Source organism: Eriocheir sinensis, chromosome 27 (genome assembly GCF_024679095.1).
Source record: "Eriocheir sinensis breed Jianghai 21 chromosome 27, ASM2467909v1, whole genome shotgun sequence".
NCBI classification, from domain to species: Eukaryota; Metazoa; Arthropoda; class Malacostraca; order Decapoda; family Varunidae; genus Eriocheir; species Eriocheir sinensis.
In genome coordinates, this window is record NC_066535.1 from 18218485 (window position 1) to 18245278 (window position 26794).

General features: G+C 38.7%; 3 protein-coding genes across 13 annotated transcripts; 2 read left to right on the top strand and 1 right to left on the bottom strand.

Annotated features, from left to right (window-relative positions):
- Nucleotides 1–13959, top strand: LOC127004234 (solute carrier family 22 member 15-like). 2 transcript variants are annotated; one of them, XM_050871781.1, is made up of 11 exons: nt 23–78; nt 2396–2459; nt 4729–4930; nt 8850–9007; nt 9234–9439; nt 10039–10260; nt 10572–10796; nt 11632–11766; nt 12017–12178; nt 12633–12876; nt 13337–13959. In XM_050871781.1, exons 3-11 carry the CDS (start codon nt 4798–4800, stop codon nt 13502–13504), a joined length of 1653 nt encoding a protein of 550 aa, XP_050727738.1. In that variant the 5' UTR covers nt 23–78; nt 2396–2459; nt 4729–4797; the 3' UTR covers nt 13505–13959. The 2 variants fall into 2 exon arrangements, with proteins under 2 accessions (XP_050727739.1, XP_050727738.1); XM_050871782.1 differs by lacking the exon at nt 2396–2459 and having other exon boundaries at nt 1–78.
- Nucleotides 11140–24214, bottom strand: LOC127004237 (ubiquitin-conjugating enzyme E2 K-like). 4 transcript variants are annotated; one of them, XM_050871791.1, is made up of 6 exons: nt 23768–24214; nt 19226–19378; nt 18014–18096; nt 17312–17475; nt 15975–16156; nt 11140–11507 (listed from the first exon to the last, which is right to left on the bottom strand). In XM_050871791.1, the coding sequence occupies exons 1-5, from the start codon at nt 23912–23914 to the stop codon at nt 16020–16022; spliced, it is 684 nt and encodes a 227-aa protein (XP_050727748.1). In that variant the 5' UTR covers nt 23915–24214; the 3' UTR covers nt 11140–11507; nt 15975–16019. The 4 variants fall into 4 exon arrangements, with proteins under 4 accessions (XP_050727748.1, XP_050727747.1, XP_050727750.1 ...); XM_050871790.1 differs by lacking the exon at nt 11140–11507 and having other exon boundaries at nt 15890–16156; nt 23768–24213; XM_050871793.1 differs by lacking the exons at nt 11140–11507; nt 23768–24214 and adding an exon at nt 19578–19758 and having other exon boundaries at nt 15892–16156.
- Nucleotides 22458–26767, top strand: LOC127004236 (uncharacterized). Of its 7 annotated transcripts, none has more exons than XM_050871783.1 (6): nt 22458–23146; nt 23578–23769; nt 24288–24437; nt 24840–24982; nt 25250–25360; nt 25908–26767. In XM_050871783.1, exons 2-6 carry the CDS (start codon nt 23619–23621, stop codon nt 26574–26576), a joined length of 1224 nt encoding a protein of 407 aa, XP_050727740.1. In that variant the 5' UTR covers nt 22458–23146; nt 23578–23618; the 3' UTR covers nt 26577–26767. The 7 variants fall into 7 exon arrangements, with proteins under 7 accessions (XP_050727740.1, XP_050727745.1, XP_050727746.1 ...); XM_050871788.1 differs by having other exon boundaries at nt 22458–23107; XM_050871789.1 differs by lacking the exon at nt 22458–23146 and adding an exon at nt 23247–23296.
- Nucleotides 26768–26794: the final 27 nt, after the last annotated feature.

Consider the following 26794-nt stretch of genomic DNA (forward strand, 5'->3'; position numbering starts at 1 on the left):
GACCTGTTAAGAGAACGCCACGAGTGTAGCACAAGTGTTCATGTATCTCAGCCCTGTCCTCGGGAAATAACCCTTGACGTGAGTTGGTTAATTATAATTATGGCGTATTTAACTTGGGATAATTATTGCATCTCACTTTAGGGGCGGACATTTTTATTATATTGGTGTTATTAGATAGGCTTCATTGGATAGATTTTAAGGCTTCATTGGATAGGTTTTATTAGGCTTTATTAGATTGGCTTTATTAGATAGGCCTTATTAGATAGGCTGTATTAGATAGGCTTTAATAGATAGGCCTTATTAGATAGGCTTCATTAGATAGGCTTCATTAGATAGGCTTTATTAGATAGGCTTTATTAGATAAGTTTTGTTTGATAAACTTTATTGGATAGGTATTACTAGATAGACTATTAGATAAGTTATTAATGTGCTCTATATAATTACCGTTTTCTTTACTACTTAATTGTTGGTGTGTATATATGAGATTGAGCAATTATGTGGTGATGTGTTCCTGTATTAGTGGCTATTGGCTATTTCAAAGTCAACAGGCTGTGGCTCATTCATGGCTGTTGGCTATTTCAAAGTCAACAAAGTACTATCCTTTGGGGCCTTGCTACTATTTTTTGGCTATTGGTTACTATTTCAGAGTACTATTCTTAGAGCCAGTGTTATTATTTCATGGCTATTAGTAACTATTTGAAGATTCACAGGTTACTATCCTCAGGGGCAGTGTTACTAGTTCATGGCTTTTAGTAACTATTTAAAGGTCCATAGGTTACTATCCCTAGGGGCAGTGTTACTATTTCTTGGCTATTAGTTACTATTTAAAGGTCCATAGGCTACTATCCTCAGTGGTAATGTTGCTATTTGATTAAGTGGCTGCTAGTTACTATTTGAAGGTCAACAGGTTAGTATCCTTTGTAGCACTTTTACTGTTACACCACCCGCCCTCTTCCGAGTGGCCACACTCTACCTGGGCAGGCAGCCTTGCACACCAACACACCAGCATTGGCTGTGAAAAGCACACCAGGACAGCATGGTAGAGACGGCAACACTACAGCACATCTACACTCCAGGCAGGCAGATAGGAAGACACTTAAATGCCAGAGGTTGGGTTTTCTCATTTCAATAACCCCAGTGTATGCGTCAGGTTCAGTGTAAGCACACGCACACCTTCATACAAACACACATGAAAACACGCACATTTCTATCATTTGTATTATTATAACCCTTTCATCAGGTGGATTTTAATGTGCTAATTACTGTTTTCAATACAAATTGCTCACAAAGTGCATATATTATTATTATTATTATTATTATTATTATTATTATTATTATTATTATTATTATTATTATTGCTGTTGTTATTGAGATCCATAAAAGGACACCAAAGGAAGATAAGAAAAATTGATATAGACTCAAACAGAGTCCCCCAATGAGCAAACATAGATATGACAAATAAGAGAGACAGTGACAGTAAAATAAGGAGAAGAATGAAAAAAGGAGGGGACCGAAATGCCTAATAAGTTACCTTTTAGCTGACTGTCCTGGACTGAGTAAAGATCCGAGGCCTGCAATCATTCGGCATAATTCAGATCACAGAGGCATTTAGTCTAGCTTATAAGTGGCTGGCTGAAATGTTTTGTTTATTGTAGATATAAAGAAGAAAGAGGTAGGTGCAGCCTTTTTTGGAAGTTACTGCTGATTGGCAACAAGAATAATATATAATGTAATATAGTGTGGTCTTTATACAGCTGTCTATCCCCTACATGGTCAAGGTGATATTGGGGGCATATGTTGAGTGGTGTCTTAACCTGGTAGCAGCGGGGATCATGTTTCTTAATGGTCCCTCTAAGTAAGAAAAATGAGAAAAAATCATCACTCACACAAACCATTTCATAATACATATCAACGCATTTGTGATCAGTTTATGTATCATCTATTTTGGGGGGCTTATATCATGGCACAAATTTGGCCCATCGCTGCTACATGGTAAAGCCACAAATTTGGCCCATTGCTGCTACCAGGTTAAAGAGCGTTATGAGGCTCAGTCTGTGAAGGGGACACCGGTGAATACATTGGTTATGGACTTTGATTCTGGGAGGCATCTTGAGAAATTTACTGAATTACTGTGAGCATCGCAAAGCAGAGCACTCACTAAAACCTTCACAAATGGTAACTATGTTGTGTAAACTGTACTATGCTAAAATTATTGTACAGATTGGTGTGGAGCAGTAATTGTTGAGAACTTCCGAGATAATTACAAAACAAAAAAATGTGTTGGTCAGTGAAGCACTTGTTAATAGTATAATCAATACAGAGTTGCCAAACTAATTGCCTCACTTAATTAAGTAATTATTTTTATTTTCACTTTTCTTTCTTTTCATATCACGAGCTGGACTCGTCATCGCCAGCAAGTACCCTCCTGATTAGAGCAAGGCTCGATAGTCAATCTCTGGGTACTGCTGTGTGTGTGTGTGTGTGTGTGTGTGTGTGATGACTTATATAAAATTATATAGTGTTTGTACTAACCATCATGTGAAAATTTGGTTTCTTTCATTCAAGTGTTTTCACACTGCCTGTATTCATGACTAGGTTAAAGGCAAAGTTAAAATTAGGGGCATTTTATTTATCTATTTATTTATTTTATTATTTATAGATTTTTTTTTATTGAAAGTTTTTATACAGTATGGAAGAGAAGCCTATCCTCCCTTCCCCTCTCACTCAAATGCCTTCAACAAGCCCTGGGGTCTGCAGGGAACCTTTCCTAAAGTACCGTAATACTAACATGTTTTAATGTAACCCAGTAGCTGGTGCGATTGCAGAGAGAGAGAGAGAGAGAGAGAGAAGAGAGAGAGAGAGAAGAGTGAGAGAGAGAAGAGAGAGAGAGAGAAGAGAGAGAGAGAGAGAGAGAGAGAGAGAGAGAGAGAGAGAGAGTCCTACTTAACACCTTTTCATGGCCATCACTCCATTTGTAAACAAATGTGAGCTTCAAGTTTCATATTCAGTAGTGTTACAGATTTTGATGAAGAAAGGTCTTGTGAAAAGGGAAGTACCTCTCTTGAACTCTTTATTGAAAAGTATTTGTGCATTTGTAGTCTTAATGATCTAACTTGTGATCAGTACTATTTTTTAGTCATGTACTAATTCATTTGTACCTGATAATGCAAATATATTTTTGTTATTGCATGCAATGGCCTCTGAGTTGTTTTCCTGTCTGTATATTTCAGTACATGATAGCATGCAGTGGTTTATAGGCTTTCTATTCTTATTATAGTGTGTGTGTGTGTGTGTGTGTGTAGTTCACCCACGGCCTGATCACGAGCTGGATTTGTAATCACCAGCAAGTACTCTCCTGAGTAGAACAAGGCTCGTTAGTCGATCTCTGGGTACTGCTGTGTGTGTGTGTGTGTGTGTGTGTGTGTGTGTGTGATAACTTATATAGTGTTTGCACTAACCATCATGTGAAAATTTAGTTTCTTTCATGCCACCTGTATTCATGACTAGGTTAAAGGCAAAGTTGAAATTAGGGGCATACACTAAGCTGCAGGTGGTGTCTGTGCTCATCTCCATCTCATTAAACTCATTACCGTGGACACATGGCCAGTGAGGCATCCAGGCTTGTGTGCTGATTGCTACGGGTCACTATTGAACCTGAGCCCATGGATTCATAGCTAGGCAGTGTGACCACTTCACCAAGGGGGTTGGAGATACAGTGGAATTCCTGTTACCTCATATTGAATAGTCTTGAATGTTCAAGTGGTTTGAATTTTATTTAGGATTTTTTTTTTTTTAAGTTATAGATGTTTCAAACAGGGATGTGTTTTGCCTGACACAAGCAGTCCCTGTGTATTTTCCACTCAGTCCACTTTGTTCAGCTGTGTGCTGATTCACCTGTTATTACTATCTTTGAAGTGTCCCCCACACAAAGATAAGCAAGCAAACTGCAAACGAGTCATTTTGACTTTGGAGTAGAATTATGTATGTACAGTCATATCAAGGAAAGTGAGTCATTAACACTTCATCATCTACTTTTCCTATCAAAGTACTAAAATCCAAACACTCTTGTTAGTGTAAGTATTAATTAAATGTACACTTTAAGATGCAACAGTAGCTTCATGAAACATAAAACCATAAGCTTGATTAGGAGCTACATCTTGTATTGATGTCTGCATAGAAGTGCAAGTATGATTTGTTGTTCTACCCTGCAGGGTTAAAGTTCCACTTGTGACAAATTCTGACCAGTATATCTAAATTCAAAATGAGAGTGTGGGAACTACTGAGCTTGACTTACATTTATGTGTGAATTCATCCTACACATATATAAGTATCTTCCTATAGGTTTCATACATTTGTCTATTGTGGTTGGCCAAATTCAGAAAAGCATATCCACTGAATCTGTCATAATTGCTTCACTATATTAAATTACCATAAGCCTTTCATTAAGAGCTCCCGATATTATAAGCTGGTTGACCTGTACCTTCAGAGGTAACAGCTTCCAATCAATGTTAGTATTACATAGAGAAAATTGTTTTTCTAGCATATAAGTAAACTTTCCAGCAGTTTATTATTTTCTGTGAGCAGATTTGAATGTTAGTCTGTATAATGCTGACAGATTCATGTATTTATAAGTTAAAGCTGAGGACTTCCTTTGAAAATTTATATTATCAACAATTGTCATTCCTCATGAACTAATATCCTGTTTGTTTACTCTGTTTGTGTAAATAGAAAATAGTACTGTAAGGCGAGGGAAAATCTCCATGAACACAATTCATTGGTGGCGTGCAGTCCCCGACAATGAAGCACCTTACATTGGATGACGTGATCCATATAACTGGACAGTTTGGGCGCAGCCAGAAAATATACTATTTTGGTATTTCACTCCTGCAGTTCTTCATAGCTCCTCATATGCTGCTTAATGTTTTCACTGGTAGGTATACAGTGCAACACTTTCAGTGGTGTAGTTGCTCCAGCTTGGCAGCAGGTGGTGGTGGGTAAGATTAGAACCCTTATATGAAAAACTCGGTCATTCATTTGCTATACAACTTAGTTGGTTCCGGAGTAGTTTCTGCAGTGTATTTTTTGTATTTTTTGTGTTGATTATTCACCAACTGACAAGACATTAGTTAACATGCAACACATCTTGCTGTATTGCCTGCAGCTATTTTTAGGGGACTTCATTTTTCTTGTTCTGGCTTAAAATTTCATGGAAGCCTTCCCCGGTCATCATTCCTCCACCCTTATCAAGGATTTATTTTACAATGCTAATTTATGCATTCTTTATTTGAAGTAGTAGTTTGAAATTTGCTCAAATGAGCATAGCAATGGAAGATTTATGATTGGAAAAAGTAAAATTTCTACAGTAGTTCACAAGGCAGTCAATCATAGAACTGTACTTAGATATGTTGCGTTGAACTTATTTATGAAGATTTTCATTGGTCTTCAAGTACCTACTTATTTACATTGTTACATGTAGGTAAATGTTAACTATTTTTACATGTATTATTAGAAAATTATTACCAGATCATATTATTGTAATATGATTTGGTTTTGTGTAGCAGGTGGATGACTGAGTTTAAGAAACTTGAAATGTCACTTGATTAAAAGTCTCCAGAGAAATGGGTCATGGTTCATCATTACCTTTTGGGAGCTTTATTCTAATGGGCAGCAGTGATTGAGCAGTCCATATATCTGCTTTTCTATGCAAAGAATGCACTTCATGTAGTCATTTAATTTCTCTGATATCTTACTTCACCTCAGTTCTCAATCATCTTAAATTTATTCATGGGAATACTATTTTTTACTCAATTAAAAGTTGACATATTTCTTCCTTTTGTGAATTTGCATACTTTTCCTTTGACTTTCTGCTACTGAGGTAATCTTTTTCCAACCATTCCTTGTGGAGAACTGTGAAAAATTACTTGAGACAATTAACTTTCTCACCTCTATTGTTATGTTTTATCACCCTCTTGATTTAAACTGCCTTTCATTATTGATCGTCTCCATCATTCTCCTTTCAATCACTTGCAATAGTTACAGGTTTGTTGCATAATGAAAGAGGACACCTTTCTCTTGTAAATGTTTACTTTGAAAATATAAAGACAAACAAATTTAAGAAACGTGTGAAAGTGTTCTGTTAGACCTCTTCTTGCACTGTAATTCAAATCCATAAATCAAATTGTTCTCCATTAATAAAAAAAAGTTATTTCAAACATCTGTGTAATCTTACAGGTTTAATAAAGATTGAAAACATAATATAATTTACAGTCAATAATTAGTATTGTCCACCATCATAAAACATAATATTCCCTTTAGTAGATGAACTTGTTTATTACATAATATTTAAATGGTCTACATTGTCTTTGTAATAGTTTCCCTCAAATGATAATTTGATATTGTAATTTATCGTGTGTTAAAGTACAATGTTGTGACATTACCCACAAGTTTGAGAAAGAGGGGAAAGGAGATTTGGGTGTACTGAGGTGAGTTTATTCCCATCTTTTTTTGTCGATGCCTCATCAGAGAAACTGAGGACGCTTTGGTGCCATATTGCCCAATATGCCCGGTCACAGGGTAAACCCAGCTCACTGAATGAAGGAATCAGGTGCAGGGGCCGTCACTTGGGCTCCATCTTACAGACACTGCTGGTCGGCGTACACATCTGCCCTATTTTTGGTCCACATTACTTTGTATTATGTGTATGTGCACACACATTGCAGTCTCGGCTCATACCAGATCTCGAATCCTTATGATGATGTTCTGGCTTATAGTGATATACTATGCCTTTGTGATCTTTCTCTTTTACTGAAGTGTCTTTTCAGCACTCTTATGCTGTCCCATTTCAGCAGGTGACATTTTTTTGACATGGTGCACCAGGGAACTGATCAGATGGTGGTGTCTGACATTTGCCTGATGCTCCTTGATCCCAGTGGAAACTGCCAGGGGACTGGCTACCAGGATCAAGGAGCACTGAGTGGACGTCAGCCACCTCTACCAAACCAGTATCCTAGTGGACCATGTAGAAAAGAAAGTTCACCTGCCATGGGAGCAAAGTGCATCTCTACAAACCAGGACATCAAGATAAGGACTAGAAATCTGGTGTGGGCCGAGGCTGCAGCGTGTGTATGTGTAGCATATGTAAACAGAGCAAAGCAAATCAAGAAAAGGGCAGACATGAGGGCCACCCAGCAGTGTCCACACGATGGACCAGGAGATGACCTCTGTATGTGATTCCTTCATTCAGTGAGCTGGGTTGCCCCAGTGACTGGCCATATTAGGTATGATGGCACTGAAGCTTCTTCAGTTCCTGTGAGGAAGCTTTGGTAAAACTATTTGTGAAGAAACTCACCTCAGTACACCCATGTCTCCTTTCCCTTCCTCTGAGATTAATAAGGTAGAATTAAAGCAATGATGCTGAACTATTCATTGTACTCTATACACACACACACACACACACACACATATACATATATATATATATATATATATATATATATATATATATATATATATATATATATATATATATATATATATATATATATATATATATATATATATATATATGTACTACATCATTGGGTTTTGCTAATAGAGTGACTGTATCAAGAGAGGTACTGTGGATAGCATGGACCTTGTTGTAGTTGCACTGTAGTGTTTCATTGGCCAGCACTATTAATGGACTGCACAGATATTTCATTAATTTTTCCCTTCATTCTCTTGCCAGTCGCTAAAATAATGTTTGATAGTTTGCTTCAAATATTTGTAGTGTCTTACAGGATTCAAAACAAAGCAGCATGTTATACACATCTTATTGTAAAGTGACCTTTGGAAATCATGATATCTTAGTGGAGCCATTCAGGGATAATCATACTAATACTGTTTTATGCTGTGCTTAGCATTTACAACCTAAGATTAAGGGCACATCTGTGATTTATGGAATGCGGCTTTAAGGTTGGTATTCTCAGACGCTTCCACCTCCCACATCAAATATTTACAAAGGCCAAAAAGGAGATCAATCGGGTCCTAATGAGTGTTTCTTTTGTTTCACGGTACAGATGAAACGTCAAACTACCACCAAGGTCATTAAACTACTTCTGGGAATGCCGAAAAAAACTCCTACAAAACCCTTGTCTTATATGTGTGCTTGAGCCCCGAAGTGTTTAAGAATATGGCCCTAAGCAAGAGCATGTTTCCAAGCAACCTCTTTGGTCCATCTGCTTGTGGCTTATATGGACCACTTTGCCTTTTTACTGACTGGTTGTTATTTACCCTTCGGCTGGTGCTTCATTTCTTCTCCTTTTCCTTTTCAAACGTATATGGAGAAAATGTTTTGGTTTATGAAATTAATTTTGTAAAGCTTGAAAGTTCTAAATATCAGGAATATTTTCTTTGAGCCACATTATTTATTTGCTTACAAGTTAAATGCTATTGTTTTGATGCACATCATGAAAATTGTTTGTACTAATGCAAAACAAGCTTAATTAACTAATCAATATTTGCATGTTTAGCAATCATCAGATGATATGAGAGCTTGCTCTTTGATATGTGTATATCATTAATAGTGTATAGTTATATGATTAATGTTTTTAGCTATTATTTTTTCACTAGAATCATTCTTATTTTGTCTTGAGTAATCAAAAGGAATGTAACTTATTTTCATGACTTCAGTGTCATTCCAGGACACATTGGTACATGAAAGCCTGTGAATATCATCATGATAAGTCTTAGTCAATGTATTTTGGATATGATAAAACAATTTCTGAAGTAAAACATGCCTAAAATTCATAAGGTGATTGCAACAGTTAAAAACATCGTGGATTAAAGCTTATCTTGGACTCCTTTGGCAGGGCTGGAGCCAACTTTTCACTGCTCTCCTAAAGATGTCATTCCAAAGCATGGCGCCACTCTCAACAGAAGTGACTCCCTCCTCAACGAGTGCATTGACAATGATGTACAAAAGTGTAGAATTATTTACACGTCGCAGTACAAATCATTTGCATCTGAGGTAACTCAAAGTTTATATTCTGTACTTGTGATCATTTTCTGTTGATGTATTCCTAAGGCATTTGAACTCTCTCCTCAGACCTAATAAACAGGTGAAAACTTGTGTGATAAATCTAAAATGTAAACTGTGTGTGTGAATAGTGTGTGAATTGTGTTATATTTTATCTCCAATGCCCTACCTCCTCAAGAGCAACAGGATCATTGATGACAATAAAATTAATTCTCAGTGGAACCTGATATGCAGCGAGAAGTACAAGGTGGCGCTGGTACAGTCAGTGTGGATGTTTGGGGTGATGACGGGAGCCCTGGTGCTGGGAGGCTTGGCGGACATCATTGGCCGCCTCAGAACACTCATGCTGGCACTCCTGGGCACGATCGCCTTTGAGGGGTTCAGTGCCTTTGCTCCCACCTACACAGTCATGGTAGTCTTTAGGTGGGTTTTACATTTAGGGGCTTCAGTGAGGTTTTCAAAGATTTGAAAACATATTTTCCTTTCCATTTTTTTCATTATATTCATTTGAGAGATTCTGAGTGAGACAGGAATAAGTTGATATATATATATATATATATATATATATATATATATATATATATATATATATATATATATATATATATATATATATATATATATATATATATATATATTAGTACAGCAGGTCCTTGCCATTTGTAAGAGATATGTTCCCCAAAACCTTGCTAATAGCAAGAATGTGAATAATGCCACGGAGTTATGGGTCATGGGCATAAAATGTATTGGTAATGTTACAAAATCACCATGAAATTAGTTTAATGAGATTCCATTGTGAATTTATCTCTCAGATTTTAATAATGATAATGTTACTTGTTTCTTCAAAATGTCAATTCTTCTGAAGAATTCATTAGCGCTTGACAGAAAACATTGGCATACATTGTTGTCTCTGAACAGTTAACCAGTTCAATAAATGTGATAGAGGATGGTGGTGACAGCACATCAGATTTACAATATGAAGGAAAAGATCTGCAAATTATAAAAAAAATGCTGCTTTGCAGGTTTCTTGGTGGTGTTTGCTGCTCGCTGATCATTGTGGCCAGCTTTGTCCTCTCCCAGGAGCTCGTTGGGATGGAGTGGCGTAGCTTTTGTGGCATGCTTCTTAGCATGTTCTTTGCTCTGGGTATTGCAGTGTTTTCTGCACTGTCAGCCATTGTGAGTGACTGGAGAACCCTTACCCTCATATGCTCAGTCATGGGCATTGCATTCCTCGTCTTCCCATGGTAAGTTGATGTTGATTTAATGAGTGTTTCATTGCCTTTCATGACACAAGCCAGAAATGAAAAGATGACATTGTATGCAGGAATTGAGGTCACTTATAGTAATGATTATGAAGATATTTCTTTTAACATGTGAGTGGATTTTGCTTAGAATAATATTTTAGGGATTAGGTGTTGCATTTATACTCAAGTGTTGTGAGTGAATCAAATCACTAAAAGGCTTTATAACAAAAAATATTAGCTTGAATAAAAGGAAGACCTTTGAATCATTCTCAGTTCAATTTTCGCTATCAAAGACTTTTTTAATTTCATAGTTACATTCCTGAGAGTCCACGGTGGTTGGCCTCACAAGGCAGGAACGATGAAGCCAAAGCAGTGCTGGAGGGAATGGCCATGAAGAATATGACTCTAGATAAGTTGCCAAAGCAGTGGAATCTTCCAAGTGTAGTCAGCAATTTGAGCAAAAAAGCAAAGGGAATCTGTCTTCTATTTAGCCATTCATATGTTGCTCTCATCACCCTCATTTTGATATTTTCTTGGTAAGTTTATCCTTCAGTTGAAATTGCTTTGCACATGTAAAATTTTATAATCGCCATACCAAATTTATTTTTTCTCATGAGATATGACACTCAGCCTGAAATATCTCCAATGATTCCTTTATTCCTCCCACCCTATTAGCATGATTGCCAACCACTGCTAAGACTGGTGCACTGCTCCATTACCTTACAATAATATGCTACAAAATCTCAGTAGTTGCCTTCCACCACCTCTTGCTTTGTACTTTTCTTTACAATTCCACTTCCACACTTCCCATCATGTATGAAGCTCTTTTACTTTTAGTTTGCTCTTTTTTGTCTATATTGCCATTGTCAATTACCTAAGCTGCATGACATTCCATCAGTTTTATGGTAACATAAGTTTGTTTCCTCTCTGGTTTCATTCTCCAACTTGAAAATTATTTGTGTCCATAGCTTTGCAACACCAATACAATTTTTGTACTGGAATCTCTCATCTCTCAGAAACTTAAGCACATCATGTTAATAATAATCCAGCCATATCCAACTTGAATGTCAACTTTAAACTGTAACTTTTCCATTTTATCCTACCTTGGTTGCCCATATCTTGCAGACATTTCTCCCATATTTGTTCCATTACTGTTTTCACCTTCAAATTATCTTGACTTATGACACCTTTAGATTATCTTTTTTGTCTGGTGAATACTGATCTGATGCAGTTCATTTCTTGTAAGTCTGAAAGTAGCAGAAAAGGAGTGAGAATTATTGAAGATTTGCATGTTGTTTTGCTCAGATAAATCCTTTCACAAAATGAATACTAAGTGTTCTAAGTGTTGTTGATAACTTGGAAAACTTTCAGGTTTGTTAACAGTGCAACATACTATGGCCTAACCATGGCTGCTAGTGACCTGGGGGGAAATGTGTATGTGTCAACAGCCCTAAATGGCCTAGTAGAGATACCGTCGGGATTGGTTGCCATGTTCATGATTGACAGGTAAGCATGTTTACAAATAGTGTCCATATATACACATGATGAATTTTCATTAATAAGGGGAACATGTTTCCTCTCTACTATTCTATCTCTTACTCTCAGAATTAAGGTATAAATTATAATTATCAACCTGTTTTATAGTAATACTTAAATTGTCAAAATATACTTTTGCAACATGTTTGTATTACAGATTTAAAATTTTCCACTAAAGCAGAAGGCTCTATTATGCAGAAATTATTCAAATGTGTTTCAGGTTGGGTCGACGCATAACACTGTGTGGCTTTATGTTGTTTGGTGGTGTGGCCTGCCTTTGTATACAGCTGTTACCAGCAAGCCTAGTAACCCTCACCACCCTTTTTGCTCTTCTTGGAAAATTGAGCATATCCAGCAGCTTTGCTGCCATCTATATTTTCAGGCAAGAAACATTTAAGTTTATTTATTAACATACCATAAGGTCAGGTATTGAAGATGCTTAATATTGTTTCTGAAAATAAGGCTTGACACTCTAACATTGAACCAGAGGGTACCCCAATCCTTTTGAAGTCTATCCGCATCTTGGGCCATGACAATGCCATTTATTTTTCCTCTTCAGAAGTGTAAGGAGGAGTGATTTTTTAAATGAAAAACATTCTTTTGTTCAGCAAAGACAATGGAAAGGTGTTACTTTGAAGTCAGTCAAAAAATTACGAGGATCAGCTTCAATAATTTCTTTCATTTCTCTAGTATTCATACTGTGCTTGAACCTTCAAACCACCTAATTTGTGAAAGAAATATGAATGGCTTTGATTAACTTGAAATCAATTAGTGTATAATTAATAACTTGAAATTAACCATTGTATCTTATTTCCTCTAATTATTCCACATTTTAGTGGTGAAATATTTCCAACGATGATCCGGAATTCTGGAATGGGAATTATGTCTGTTGCGGCCAGGATTGGAGGAATGCTGGCACCGTTCATTCTGATGTTGGGAGATGTTGCTCCCAACCTTCAGTTCACTGCACTTGGCCTCCTCACATTCTCCTCAGGCCTATTGAATCTCAAGTTACCAGAAACCTTGGGGCAGCCAATGCCAGAAACAATTGCAGATATTCTTGCCTTTAGGAAAGCAAGTGTAAGTGGACGTTGCATTTTTAGTTAGCATCACATTTGATATATTCTTTCATCTTCAGTTATCTAATTTTCTGTTGAGGCAGTGTAGGGAATTATAAAAAGACCATTGAGAATTCAGACAAGTATCCTAGGAAAAAATTATTACGTGGGGGGCTAAACAAACCCCTGTTGCTCCCTCAAATAATATACATAATTGCAGAGAATTTCAAACTCATTTACAAGCAAAAGGATTCTAAAGGACAGGATACAAAACAAATAATCATGTCAGCATTGAATTAATCTCTCCTACTCCCAAATTACAGTAAAAAGCAACTTTCCATAATTGTTACATACTGAGATAAGTCACCACCTTAAAATTTCCTCTACCCCTTCTCCAGAAGAAAACTTAAAGGAACCTCTCCCAAACTTTCCATCCTGAGTCTACCTTGCCAACACCTAACCCATTTGCCTTGCCTTTTTAGAAAACCGTTCATCATGGTAAATACAACAAACTAGAAACAGAGGACGTAGAGGCAGACAAGGACACCCTGTCACGCTCTCCAAGCCCAAGGAGAACCACAGAAGAGCCAGCAGCTGCCGATGATCTGGCTCCCCTCATAGTGGAAAATACAGAATCAAGGTGGAGCTAGTTAAGATTATTTAATTTCCTTCTAATTCACTACAATTCTTTTTCTTCCTCCTCTTCTTCTTCTTCTTATCATCATTATTATTATTATTATTATTATTATTATTATTATTATTATTATTATTATTATTTATTAATTTTAGAAGCGGTATTATTTTTGTTTACTTAAAGTATATTTTTTAGGAATTCGTATTCATTCTCAGTTTTGTTGTATAGAAGAAAAATGCAACTGCACGTAATGAAATTTTAAAGTTGAAAAGCTGAAAACCAGAGATAATGAAAAGTTGTAGGCCTACATATTAGCATGAATAAGAAATTTTGTTGAACACATTTTATTATAGCAGTGATGTAGCATTCCACAGTTTATAAAAATTAACAAAGTTCTAATCAGTAAAATGTGTTCAATATATTTCTTACTCCTGCTGTTGTTTATAACTTTTATACTGTAAATTTTATTTTCTCACAAATTTACTTACATACCTCAAGAACAATTTCCTGTGGTATTACATATTAATCATGGCAATTGATAATTGTCATCTAGTATGCAAGTATTCAGTTTTTATATTGGCCAATTGATTCCTTTAATTTAGAAGAAGTTAAGGAGAAAAAAGTATTCAGAATGATTCATTTTATAATAATGTAAGCCTTTCACACATGTTTAGATCTGGCATGATGGAGTTGCAACTACTAGCACCTATAGCTTTTTGTTTTGCCTTTTATCTCTGAGCAAAGTGGAGTTTCTGGTTTGGTGACCAACTGTTTATTGAAGGGAGGGGAGGAAGTCTGTTTGACCAAAGAATGGTAGAAGGGAGTCTGGAAGAAGGTATTACTGAAGTTTTCAAATTAGGATAGTTAAATACAATAAAGAAAATGAGAAGGATGGCTGTTGATGGGTGCATGAATGGTTTGCAAACTGTTAATTAGTATTGAAATCCATTTGTTTGGCCAAAAAGCAGTCGAATATAGTAGGGGAGTGAATGCAGCAGGTGAGTGTATTGAAAGTAGTGGTATTTGAAGAGTGAGTGAGTGAGTGAGTGAGTGCTGGTGAGGGTAAAGTGCTGTGGAAGGAGGGAAAGAGCTGTGGCTATATATATAAATTGTAAGCGATTGTAAGACCTGTCTCTCATCTTGGGTGGAGAAATAAGTGGGTTTACAGTACAGCTTAAATTTTTTCATTTTATTTTTGTACATTCTAGCTAAGTTTTTGACATAAGGACTTCTTTCGAGACATAATATGTGGAAAAATAAACATGTTCTATAAATACTAACTTTTAAGATTTATCCTATGACCATAAGTGAAAACTGTTTACTCTACAAACTCATTGCTTGTTATAGGATCTCATCAGTCTGTTCATATTTAGTCATGCTTTTCCTAACCTCAGTCAATGCAGCTCGTGTTTTAGTGAAGGAATAGGTGTCAGCTCCAAGCAGACCAAGGTAATGAAACTTGTGAATGTGATTTATTGTTTGCATTGCCAGATAACCTTGTTGGGTAATAGTGATGTTACCCTTGAATGTGTTGCATTACCTTTGGAGGTTTTAAGCATATCCCACTGTCCGCACTACGGTTTGGCTTGATGTGATTATTTGTAGGAATGAAAAATTAAGAAGAGATTGAGCTTTAGTGAGATATCTTCATGCTTATGTTATATCCACTATAAACCATTGTCAAGAAAGGTGCAAGCAGTAATGGAGCTTTCTATATGCTGGATATGTTAGAAAAAGTAAATCAGCCCTAGATATGCTTAAAGTGTTTTTGTTTAATATAATTTTTGTTGTATTAGAGAAAGCTATGATTAATTTGTTACTTAAAATTAACTTAAATGTTTAATTAGTTTTAAAATATTTATGGTAAACATTTGTGTATTTCTATGATTTTTGTTTGTATATATATATATATATATATATATATATATATATATATATATATATATATATATATATATATATATATATATATATATATATATATATATATAATCACAGCTCCTTGGCATAAAGTATAATTGCTCCAATACAGGGATGCCCAACCTCGGTGTCAAAGGGGCACACTTTATATTTATTTGAGGTATTCAGGATTCCATGAAAGATATGTACATAAATAAAAGTCATTGGTATGTATGCATAAGGAAATTGAGCTCCTTATATGCACGTTTATTTTCTAAATTTACAAGGTAAAATTCAAACAAAAGTTGAAATATACTCCTTAATATTCCCTCCCCCAATGACTGATGGCCATATGGAAAATCTTGGCCACTGGTTGGACATCACTGTTCTGATAGTTCTCATGGTAACACCAAGAAAACTTGCTGATTTATGGTGTGTTAGCTTAGCATACTTGTTTTGGGTGACTTAGAAGCGTCAAGCAAGGTCAATACAGCTGTTCCCCATACAACACAGAATGCCATGAAGGAAGATGAAATATGACAACAAATGGTTTAGTGAAATCACTGAAGCTGTTGTAGTATGCTTACCCCCTTCCCTAAAGTGTCTAATGAATCACTTCCCTCCCCATCTGTCTAGGAAAAAAGTTGTTCAATGGCTCGGTCCATGTCCCAATTACATGAAGACAAAGCCACCAAAGCTTGATGCTCTCCGACTCCCATATCCATCAGGCGACGAACTTTCTTAGAAAATTCACTATTGCCCTTCGGAACTGAAAAAGAAAGATCAGGATAAAATATCCATCTGTGCTATAGTGTTCATCATTTATATATGCTGGGCACCTGACCCAGCATTCATTAATAATGAAAAACAATACCCTACCCACTCTTTGTGTTTGATCTAACCAAAGGTGGGCAATACTGCCAGATCAAGAACTGGTGGTAATTTAATATTACTGCTATTGGTACCAGCATTACTACATTTGGTTAGTGCTGCCTAGTGGTACTAAATAGTCCTGCCTGTTCTTTTCAGCCAGGTGGCAAGAAATGTTACTTTATGGTGACAATACATCTTTTAGAATATAAAAGTGTCCAACAGTGACACAGAACTCTGATGAATGTCACCAATATAATCAATGAATTGCTGAACAATGCTGTTGCTTGTTGATATGAGCAAGAAGGACGGTTTTGCTTTCCCATGGCTCAGGAGCCAGATGATTGTGCAGCTTTGTGTGCATTTGTTTTGTGTAGGTAAATGAGCACATCTACATGCAACTTGCTGCTGCCCTTCCCATGTTTCCAGGAGTTGTTGCTGTTTGCCTTGTGTATGTTTATATACATCTATGTAAGCTGTCTATACCTGTTGGAGAAGGCTGAAGAAATTAGTAGAAAGATTTAGAACAAATTTTAGAATCTACCTGATGAGATTTAAGCATATACAGGAAGTAGGGTAAAACAAAGGATCTCAAGAAGAAGCACAAAAATATGAAAGCAAGAACTGGAAGAGATAGAGCTGGCAGAACAGACAAAACTCATCAACAATGGAAAGTTTGTGTTATCCATAAATTTAACATGGACAAACTCAGAATGGCAGAACCATGAAAACAGCATTTTTTTTGCAATAGAAAATGCAAATGGCAATTTTGTAAATAACAGGGAGGTAAGTAGAGTTGCAGAAAAATTCTACACTTAAATGGTGGTGAGGAAATGGTTCAGCATGATGAATGTTGAGCAGGTTACCTGACATACAATATTGATGAGCACTGTAGAATGTTTGCAAAATAGGATAAGATAGCCTTGTCTTGCTGTTGGTTGCTTGAACTTTCCTATTTTTTTAAGTTGAAGTAAGTATGCGCAGATCTTACAATCAATACCACTGGATGAATACTAATTTTGAACAATGTATTCAAATATAACATTAGTCATACCTCCTGCATGTACATGAGACCAATACTGAGCAGTTTGTAGAAAAAGTGCATGGTTTTCTTTGAACTGTTTGGCAACAACGGCATCCTGTGGGTCATCTGGCTCAGCAGCAGCCAGCAGAGCCTGGAGGGATAGCAACACCGTCCGCAGGGTCATGGCTGCTGCCCTAGAAATCAAAAGTAGCAGAGTCAAAGCTAAGAGACTGTAGCACACATACCCACACCCACACCCAATATCTTTCATTTCCAAACAGTCTAAACATACTATTACAATTTGGTCAGGCATAGGATCTGGTTCTGAGATTGTGGTCATCATCAAAACAACTTTGAGGGTCAGATTCCTATTCTCAACCTTTAAACTCGTGTACTTCATGGGGCATAATGATATAAACACTGGATATGTCAAGAAATAGGTGGAGCAGTGGTTAGCATGCCTAGCTTCAAATCCGCAGCTTATGGGCTGGTTGATAAATGGGTACCTGGGGAAGGTAAACTGTGGCAATGCCAGACCTGGCCTGTGTCACATGTTAATGGGTTCTTCCCACCATAGGCTCAAACAGTCAATGGTACGGAGATGAGCACCACAGCCATGTGCAGTTACAGCATATGCACCCAACTTTACCTTTATTATTTGCTGTCAAATATTTTCATACCTCAGATAAAAACTAATAAAATACTTAAAATAAAGCAGAACACTAGACTTACCACTGATCTTTGAGGATGTCCAAGCAAATGGCACCTGTGACTGATGAGATGTTTGGGTGCCAGATTTTTGTAACAAATTTAACCTGAAGAAAAAAATATTTTCATACATTATTTAAGTGTCAGGCAAGCTTGTCTCAGAACAAAATCCAGCCTATGCAAAACTGCTAGCCAACTATGAATAAAGTAAATAATTAATTTAGTTATAATGGTATCCCATAAAAACAAAGATAACTCCACAGTAAATGTTACAATATAACTACATTTAAATGACCAAATAAATTGCACCTTTTGTGTGTGTGTGTGTGCAACAACAGAATGGTCATCAAAGATTTACCTGGAACACTAACCTGTACTGTGATACCTGACTATCTAGAATCTAGGCCAGTGGTTCCCAAACCATGGTCGCGACCCAAATGAGGGTCGTGAGAGTGTTTCTGAGGGTCGCTGGAGGGTCTTGGAAAAAAGCCATAATTATAATTATATCATACTATGCAGGCCAATTTTTAAAATCACAGTCAGGTCAAATTTAGATTTTCCGGTAATGTAGTTGAATTACTTCAGTATGACAGTATGAAGATTCCCCTGAACACATACTAATAAAAGTAGCTTTGTAATAAAGCACCCATACACATGCAGTACTGCATGTCATACAAGTAGCATTCATGTATAATACTCATCCAACGAGCAGATAGCGAGGAGGCAGAGGATAAAATCATAAATATCTAAAACTATAACATAAAAATAATTGGAAATATATACGGTACTACATGGCCACACATTTAAGGTCACCAGGCCAGGTCAAGACTGTATTTAGGGTCACAACCAGAAAAGTTTGGGAACCACTGATCTAGGTACGTACAAGATGCTTTGTTCAGAAATTTGATAAGAACCTTGTGGCAAAATTCATAATTTTTTCATTCAAAATGGTGATAAATCTAATGATTTCTAGTAGTCTCAGTCAATAGGAAGGATGATCAGCTAAATTTTCATCCATAAATCACAAAATTTGCTTGGTTAGGTTCAAAGATATGTACTTTAAAGTTTAAACAAAAAATCTTTGAATGCCATTTGCTCAGTTTTCTATTTGTGGCGCTTATGGACTCTGAACTAAGTGCATCATATAGTCTTTGCTTCCCTTACATCATTCCTGAAATCAAAATGAAAATAGTTTCTTCAGTATTCAGCAAGTGGTGAAACACAGTAGCAAATCACCTTTGGGGGGTTGAATGGATAGGTTTCAGGAACTTTAATTTCAAGTTGAAAAGTGGCGCCCTCGTATGGTGTGTCAGGTGGCCCTGCGATCTCTCCTCTCAGCTCCCGATAGTCATCTCCAACAAGCTCCACATTGATGGCACACTTCTGAGCCTAAAAATAAAAATAACAATAATAAAATGCTGCTTTCAGTATAAATTACGGTAATGATTCATGTTACAATGCTGATATCTTTAACCAAATTAAACATACTGCCTAACCCAGTTTCTTTGAAAATCTAGTAAGCACTGCATACATTACCAGATGCTACTTCATATATTGCACTAAACACAAGAAAACATGCAATTATTACCTTTTTTCTCATTTTTGAAGCCCAGAATCTAGTATGCTATTCTGTAAACCTATTCTGAAGATCCTTTTGTTTGACACTTAAGTCACCCAAAGTAAGTATGCTACAAGCTAACACACCATGGATCAGCAGGTTTTCTTGGTGTTACCACGAGAACCTTCAGAACAGTGATGTCCAACCAGTGGCCAAGATTTTCCATATATATGACCATCAGTCACTGGGGAAGTGAGAATTTCAAGGAGTTTATTTCTGCTTTTGTTCTCAAATTTTACCCTTTTTTTCACAATTGAAACATATGTTTGAAAGGTACATTTTTTAATTACTTCGATAAATACTCGTGACAGACTTTCCAATGTGCTGTTGTCAATGTGATGGTCAAGGTAGCGGCTCACTATGACAGTGGCGGAGTCTGACATCCTAGTGGTCTCGTGATTTATTATTTTTTTTACGTGTTGGTAGGCTTTCTTGAGAGGCTGGATGGCAGTCGGCCCCAGCCCGTCATGGCGCAGGCAAATGTTTTATAGTGGCGCCATCTTTTCTTGGCTCATGCTGCCCCCTGGAGCTCGTTTTTTATTCACTTGGACGGTTTTCTCTAGAGTCTGGGTTGATGGGTGGTCTTCAGGGCAGCATGTGGGTAGCCTTAGGCCACTCGGCAGTGACTGAAAAATCCCAGGTGGCAGCAGCAGATTCGAGCCCGCGTCGTCCATCACGTGGTGAATGCGGGGCCCGCACCACTCAGCTACCGCCTAACTAACCCATACTGGACTAAGTGCTTATTTTTTCCTGGTTTCTACATACTGTGAAGGTGAAATTGTTTTATCTCTAGTGAGTTTTGATGCGTTTGATATTAGTTTACATTATTTATTCACAAGGGAAAGGGGGAGGAAAATTCGGGAAACTATTAGTTTCAGTGGGGAATAGCTAGCAGATTACTCAAAAACATCAAAACTTACTTAAAATAAACCGTTTCGTACACCATTGTGAATCGTATTAACTTAACCCTTTCCATCCGTGATGCAAAGGGGTAGGTGGTGGCCGAACTGGTAGCGTGCTGGGCCCACATTCACCGTGTGATGGACGATGCGGGTTCGAATCCCCACGCTACCACCTTGGATTTTTCAGTCACCGCCGAGTGGCTTAAAACTACCCACATGCTGTCCTGAAGACCACCCATCAACCCGGACTCTAGAGGAAGCCGTCCAAGCGAATCAAGAACGAGTTCCGGGGGGCAGCATGAGCCAATACAAGATGGCGCCACTATAAACACTCGCCTACGCCATAACGGGGTGGGCCGACCATCAGGCCCCACCACGAAGACGACTTGGGCCGCCCGACCATCAGGCCCCACTGGGAAGAAGCCTACTGGCGCAATAGGCAAAAACTTAAAAAAAAAAAAAAAAAAAAAAAAAAAAAAAAAGTCTGTCACAGTACAGAAAGGGTCAAGAGGAAATGGAAGAGGATTAATCCTCTTTTAAACCTCTCAATCCTCCTCCAAATTCCTTTTAATCCTCTTCCATTTCCTCTTAAGAGGTTTAGAAGAGGATTAAGATGAAATGGAAGAGGGTTAAGAGATTAAGAAGAGGACTAACGGTGACGCCGTCGGACGCCGATGTCAGCGTCACTGGAGTAAAGGGTTAATAGATATTTACCTAACACTCTTAGTAGTAGTAATTTGCAGCAGAAACCTTTTTGAAAATACAAAATCATTAACTCGCTGACTAATCAAGGTTCTAAATCAATAAAACTTGTAGTACATAGGTGGATGAAACTGTAGTGAGGAAAATATTGGCTCACTGGAGTCTGAAGGTTTCCTAGTTAGAAAATAAATCAAATCAAAGCTGCAATAAGGAAAGAGGAAAAGGGTGGAGCTGAGTTAATCACAATGCACACCTTTCATGGCTATTTTCACACTTAATCTCTACACTCTAGGTCCTACAGTTTCCTGGGAGGTTTGAAGCTAAGTAGGAGACATATATGATAACTGAAGAGTAGTTTGTAGGGTAGGATGCATGATATGGGCACGTTAATACAACCAATCCTAACCCACTAATTCATGGCTATTTCCACACTTTCTCTTGGTTTTCCGGGAGGTTTGAAGCTTAGTAGAAGACATATACGACAACCGAAGAGTACTTGGTGAGGTAGGATGCATGATATGGGCTCATTAATACAACCAATCCTAACCCCATCGAGATATTGTGCATGCAAGTTTGATAAATCTGTCACTTCTCAGCAACCATTTAAATAAAACCACACACGAAATTTAAGCATGGACATGAAAATACTTAAACTCAATCTCGTATTCCTGGAGACTGAAGAAAAACTGCTTCATCCTTGGTGAAAAAATATAAAAACACAAATACCATTGACAGAATCCCTCATGATGACAAGGCTCTCCCACCACCCATGACCCATTAAAGCCCCATGGCCAGAAATAGGCGTGGACACAACCGAGCTCAAACTCAACCTCATATTCCTGGAGACTGAAAAAAAACTGCTTCATCATGGGTGAAAAAAAATAAACAAAAACTCCTTATGACAGTCCCTCCCACCCATGACCCATTAAATCCCCCTGGCCACAAAATCCGCACTCATATTTCACCACTGGCCTGGAAACTCACTTCATCACTCTTTATGACCTCCTTGAATTCTCTTTTAATCCTCTGTATGGCGATATTGGCCATGGCTGAGGCAGGCTGACCCCCGTCCTGCTGTGTTATGCTCGCCCAGCTGACTCCCGCTCGAGCATCTTTGCAACGTCCCACATTTTTTCCTTTTTTTGTCTCATTAAGTGACTGAGTGATGGTTTACGGTTGCCAAAGTACTCAACAAAGGAGAAGGGAGGAACATGGTGGTTATGTAGCGTTCTTGTTTTGATATATTGAACACATGAAGGATTTTAATACGAACTGGTGCATGACATAATAACATTTTGATCATGAAAGGCAAGATATGGACCTCACGAAGAAAACTGAAGGGCTAAGTTAGGAAAGATGGGTGAAGAAAGTGATATCAGAGGACAGATCGAAGAATTTTGAAGTACTGAATACGAACTTGTACAATCCCCCCACCTCCTCTCCTTGATTCCTCCCCTGAATTATTTCGTCCTTTCTCCTTTTTCTCCTCCTCCCCTTCCTCTCGTTCTCCTTCTCATAAAGTATATTTCGAAATGAAAAATGTGAACCTGTAGATAAGGCAAAAAGGATTCGGTAAGTGTGAGTGATGACGCAAATGCCGTAGAGTGACAAAACGTTTTTAACAGAATGACGCAGACGGCCTACTCTTGGTGTCTGTAATAACGTCATCATTATAATTATTACAGTGTTAGTGTCAAATGTTTTTTTTTTTTCTCTCTCTCTCTCTCGGCTCTGTGTGGCCTAGCTGAATGTCTATGTAAGTCTATGTAAATCTCTCTCTCCCTCTCTTCACACACACACACACACACGCAGTCAGTGCCACCCCCAAGAGCTGGCACTGCTGTCTTGGCGTTGGCACGGGCCTGATTCTGATTTCAGAGGATGGCCTCGTCTTGGGTTTGCTTCACATTTCGTTTTCTCAACATTTCCATGAAAGTAATTGGTGTTTCCACATTTCCAAGGCCATTTAGCTCATAATGTTAACGCAGCGTCTTTTTCATGCCTGGTCTGCTTCGTGCCACCACAGGGGTCGTTCTAACTTGGCTGGTGCATAGTTATGACGCAGTTCAGCTGTTGACGCCATAGGTGACTTGCTACTATTGAGTCTGTGTTCCCACCTGTTGGGGCGAGGTCTGCCCGCCTGACCCACGAAGGAGTCTCAGGCAACAGTGGTCTCCGGGGTGTAAAACGGTGGCTAGGTGGTTCTTTGTCAGTCCGTACAGGTGGCACACAGTTTCAGCGTCGATACAGGTGGCATAGTTTCACTCCATACAGGTGGCACACAGTTTTATTCTCCGTACAGTTTCACTCTCCATACAGTTTCCCTCCATACAGTTTCATTCCATACAGTATCACTTTCCATACAGGTGGCACACAGTTTCAGGGTCCGTGCAGCCATGGTGTGACGATGGGACTGTCTTATCGTGTCGCTTTTCGTCTGTACGTCGCTAACTGTTACGCCAGACGAGTGCAGTCCCTCCCTCCCGCCGCAGCCTCCTTCCTCCGCAGCGCACAGGCCCGGAACACACGCCCCCGAGGCCTGCGTATTGCACTCACAGGTAAGTAAGGTGTCTGAGGATGGTCGCACCGATTTAGGCAGGGGGCACAGGGGCCGCCGCTCCCCTTCCCTTGAGTCATGGTGGTGTGGGGGTTTCCCATGACGTAGAGCCTTAGACATTTGTTATTTGCAATGAATGAGATCATGACGTAGGTATCCTCCTCCTGCTCCTCCTCCTCCTCCTTCTTTGTTTATCCATCCTTTACCCTTGAATTCTCCTTTTGCAAGAATATGTAAAGAAAAAATCCTCTTTGTGTATATTTTCTGAGCATCACGTGATCTTTGTTGCCTGGCGTTGTGATGATGTTATTTAATTTCTTGATTAAGTGATTCATTTGTTAATTCTTTTAATATTTCAATTTCTTTCTCTTCGCTGTATTTATCCATTTATTTGACCTGGTATCTATATATCTATATACTAAGTCATTTGTGTGTTTGTGTGTGTGTATTGTTGGCAAGTCCACCACAAACTCGTGCACGCCCACGCAATGCCAATCCCTCTGCCACTGATACTCGCAGGTGTGACCCTCGCCCTTCTCCTGCTGGTGCCGTACGCGTCGCCTCAGCAGCAGGGTCAGCGGGTCGCCGTCCCCATGGCCGCCCTCAGCCTCGTCACGGTGTTGCTGGTGTGTGGCCTGCAGACGACCGCCGCCGCCCCTCCGCAAGCGGGTGAGCATACACAAGCATGGATCTCAGGGGTCTGCATACATAGGTCTCCGCCTTTGCTTATCGATCTTCGTTTGTGAGATTGTTGGGAGGTAGACGGAAGTTAGGAGTAGCCTAAAGTTGGGGGCGTAGGCTACACTACAGTTGGGAATGGACTCGGTGCTCATCTCCGTTGCAAAATCCTTTAGCTATATAGGTTACCTCTTTTTACTTGTCCTTCTCGCTTCGTTCTCAATTTCTACTGCTACGTGGTGTTTGATGACTAAGGCTAGGATATTTAAGATTGATCTGTTTATTATTATTGTTTTTTTTTTTGTAATTATCATTGTTAATAGATTATTCATACGACTTTGTTTTGATTTTTAATTGTTGGTTTATTTATATACCTATTGTTTATTTCATGAGGCGGGGGCTGGTGGGGGCGGCTGAGCGACAGCTGGTGGTGTAAAGAATTCCTCCCTCAAATTCTGCTGCGGATGAAGCTGCGGTTCCTGGCCTTCGAATCTGCTTACCTGAAGTTGAAGAACTTCTCAATGCTAGTTAATCAGGTTTGGAGAGCTGATCCTGCTGTCTAATGTCGCATTGATATAATAAAAATGGTTGTGATGCCTCTATTTACGGATATTTTCCTATACATGGCTATTCATTGTTCCATCTCCCTTTATTTTACGTTTGGAACCAGTTATTACCCTCCTCCTAGTGTAACTAGTATTTTTTTAAACATGGTTTTCATTGTTTCATCTCACATGTATCCCCCTTACTGTACCGCTAACTACCTGACTAATTTTGTCCTAACCAAGACTTTCTTTTCTCAGCTTGTTTTCTTCACGATGTGCGAGCGTTTCCTTGTGCAGAAGAACAAGTTGACAAGCCTCTACACCCTCATGTTCTTCAATGTGCTGTTCTACTGCGTCGCTTACGTCAAGGTAATACTCTTAGTTTAAGTAAACATGTAGAACCTTATTACGGTAGTCCAGGTAACATGTATATTTTTCTTATGATGTAGATCGGTTTTCAGAGTAGATGAAAATCACTTCATCTTGGAGAACTTCAGTGTGGCTGACGCCATTGAATGATATTTGTGAAGCTCATGAAGTAGGCTACTTGTTCTCCAAGGTTGATTTGATAATCAAGAATGTTACCTCCAAACAATTAGAGGATTCATATGAATCTCCCAAGAAGAAAGCTAGTCTACCCACTGTCCCTGAAGGTGTAATATTGAAAGGTGGAATTAATATATATTATTCACTTGATTCAACTGGATATATAGGACCTAGTAAACCAAGTGAAATTCGATAAAAGGAAAAAAACAAAAAAAAAACAGGCATCGTAGCAGCTGCTTTAGTTCATTTCCAGTTGTGTGTTGTATTCGGAGCTTCAGATTAGCTCCTCGCGAGTCTTCATCCATGGAGACGCAGTAATTTAATCGCCCCTCGGCGCTGGTGACTGAATAGTGGCTTTTGTGCTCTGCAGGAAGTGGTGGAGCGTGAGGACTGGACTATGTACGTCAACATAGCGCGGACATCCAACGTCAGGCACTTGGCTCTCTCCACCACCAAGATGGTGCTCGAGTGGACCAAGGCCGTGACCTTCATCATCACGGTGGTCTTCCTGCTGCTGGTGATGGGCCTCGAGAAGGGTCTCAAGGATTACTCCCCCTCGCCGGGCTATCTCTTCCTCACTGGCCTTTACTTCTTTGCGACAGAAAAGTTCTCCACACAGATCGTAGGTTCTTGGCTGGACAACAAAAAGTTCGAGCCGTTCGAGAGCATGGAGAGTTTGTATTGGCCATCACTGCTGCTCGGCTCTCATCTCGTGCTCTCCACGTTACTTACACTCCTGTGTGCCTCCACGGCGAATGTTAGACTCGTTCTTTTGTCTAGTTTCACTAACCTTCGGGTAAAGTATCGAGAGTTACGGGACGACTGCATCAAGCCCCTTCAACATGAACTGGCCACTCTGTCTCCGTACCGGTCTGCAAGTCGCTCGGAGGTGCGGCGGCATGATGACGTGTGTGCCATCTGCCTCTCCCCTATGACCAGCGCCCGCGTCACGCCTTGTTATCACTTCTTCCATGGGGACTGCCTTCGCCGGTGTCTGAGGGAGTCCAGTAAGTGTCCCATTTGCCAGTACCACTTGTGATTTCGCATCGCACTTCAAGCAAGTTTTGATAACTTTACATTGTTTACGTAAGACTTGGCTAGTCATTAATTGTATGTACTCGTATAATTAAGTGTATAGTCCTTGCAATGACCCAAATCGCCATGTGCCGGATGTCATCAAGTTATGGTTAATAAATTTATCACGAAGTGTATTGCCATTCCGTATAAAAACGCGGTTGATTGTCCTTTTACTTTTCT

Bases quoted from the DNA above. Each gene is read 5' to 3' on its own strand.
- LOC127004236 (XM_050871783.1), top strand. From the start codon at position 23,619: ATGGGACTGTCTTATCGTGTCGCTTTTCGTCTGTACGTCGCTAACTGT. The intron at 24,438-24,839 runs GTGAGCATACAC...TTATTTCATGAG, and splicing joins CGCCGCCCCTCCGCAAGCGG to GCGGGGGCTGGTGGGGGCGG. The intron at 24,983-25,249 runs GTTTGGAGAGCT...TTCTTTTCTCAG, and splicing joins TCTCAATGCTAGTTAATCAG to CTTGTTTTCTTCACGATGTG.
- LOC127004237 (XM_050871791.1), bottom strand. From the start codon at position 23,914: ATGATCTCATTCATTGCAAATAACAAATGTCTAAGGCTCTACGTCATG. The intron at 19,379-23,767 runs GTGAGTGCAATA...TTTTATTTTTAG, and splicing joins CTCAGACACCTTACTTACCT to GCTCAGAAGTGTGCCATCAA. The intron at 16,157-17,311 runs GTATGACTAATG...TTTCTTTTTCAG, and splicing joins GTCTCATGTACATGCAGGAG to TTCCGAAGGGCAATAGTGAA.
- LOC127004234 (XM_050871782.1), top strand. From the start codon at position 4,798: ATGAAGCACCTTACATTGGATGACGTGATCCATATAACTGGACAGTTT. The intron at 12,179-12,632 runs GCAAGAAACATT...TCCACATTTTAG, and splicing joins GCTGCCATCTATATTTTCAG to TGGTGAAATATTTCCAACGA. The intron at 12,877-13,336 runs GTAAGTGGACGT...TTGCCTTTTTAG, and splicing joins TTGCCTTTAGGAAAGCAAGT to AAAACCGTTCATCATGGTAA.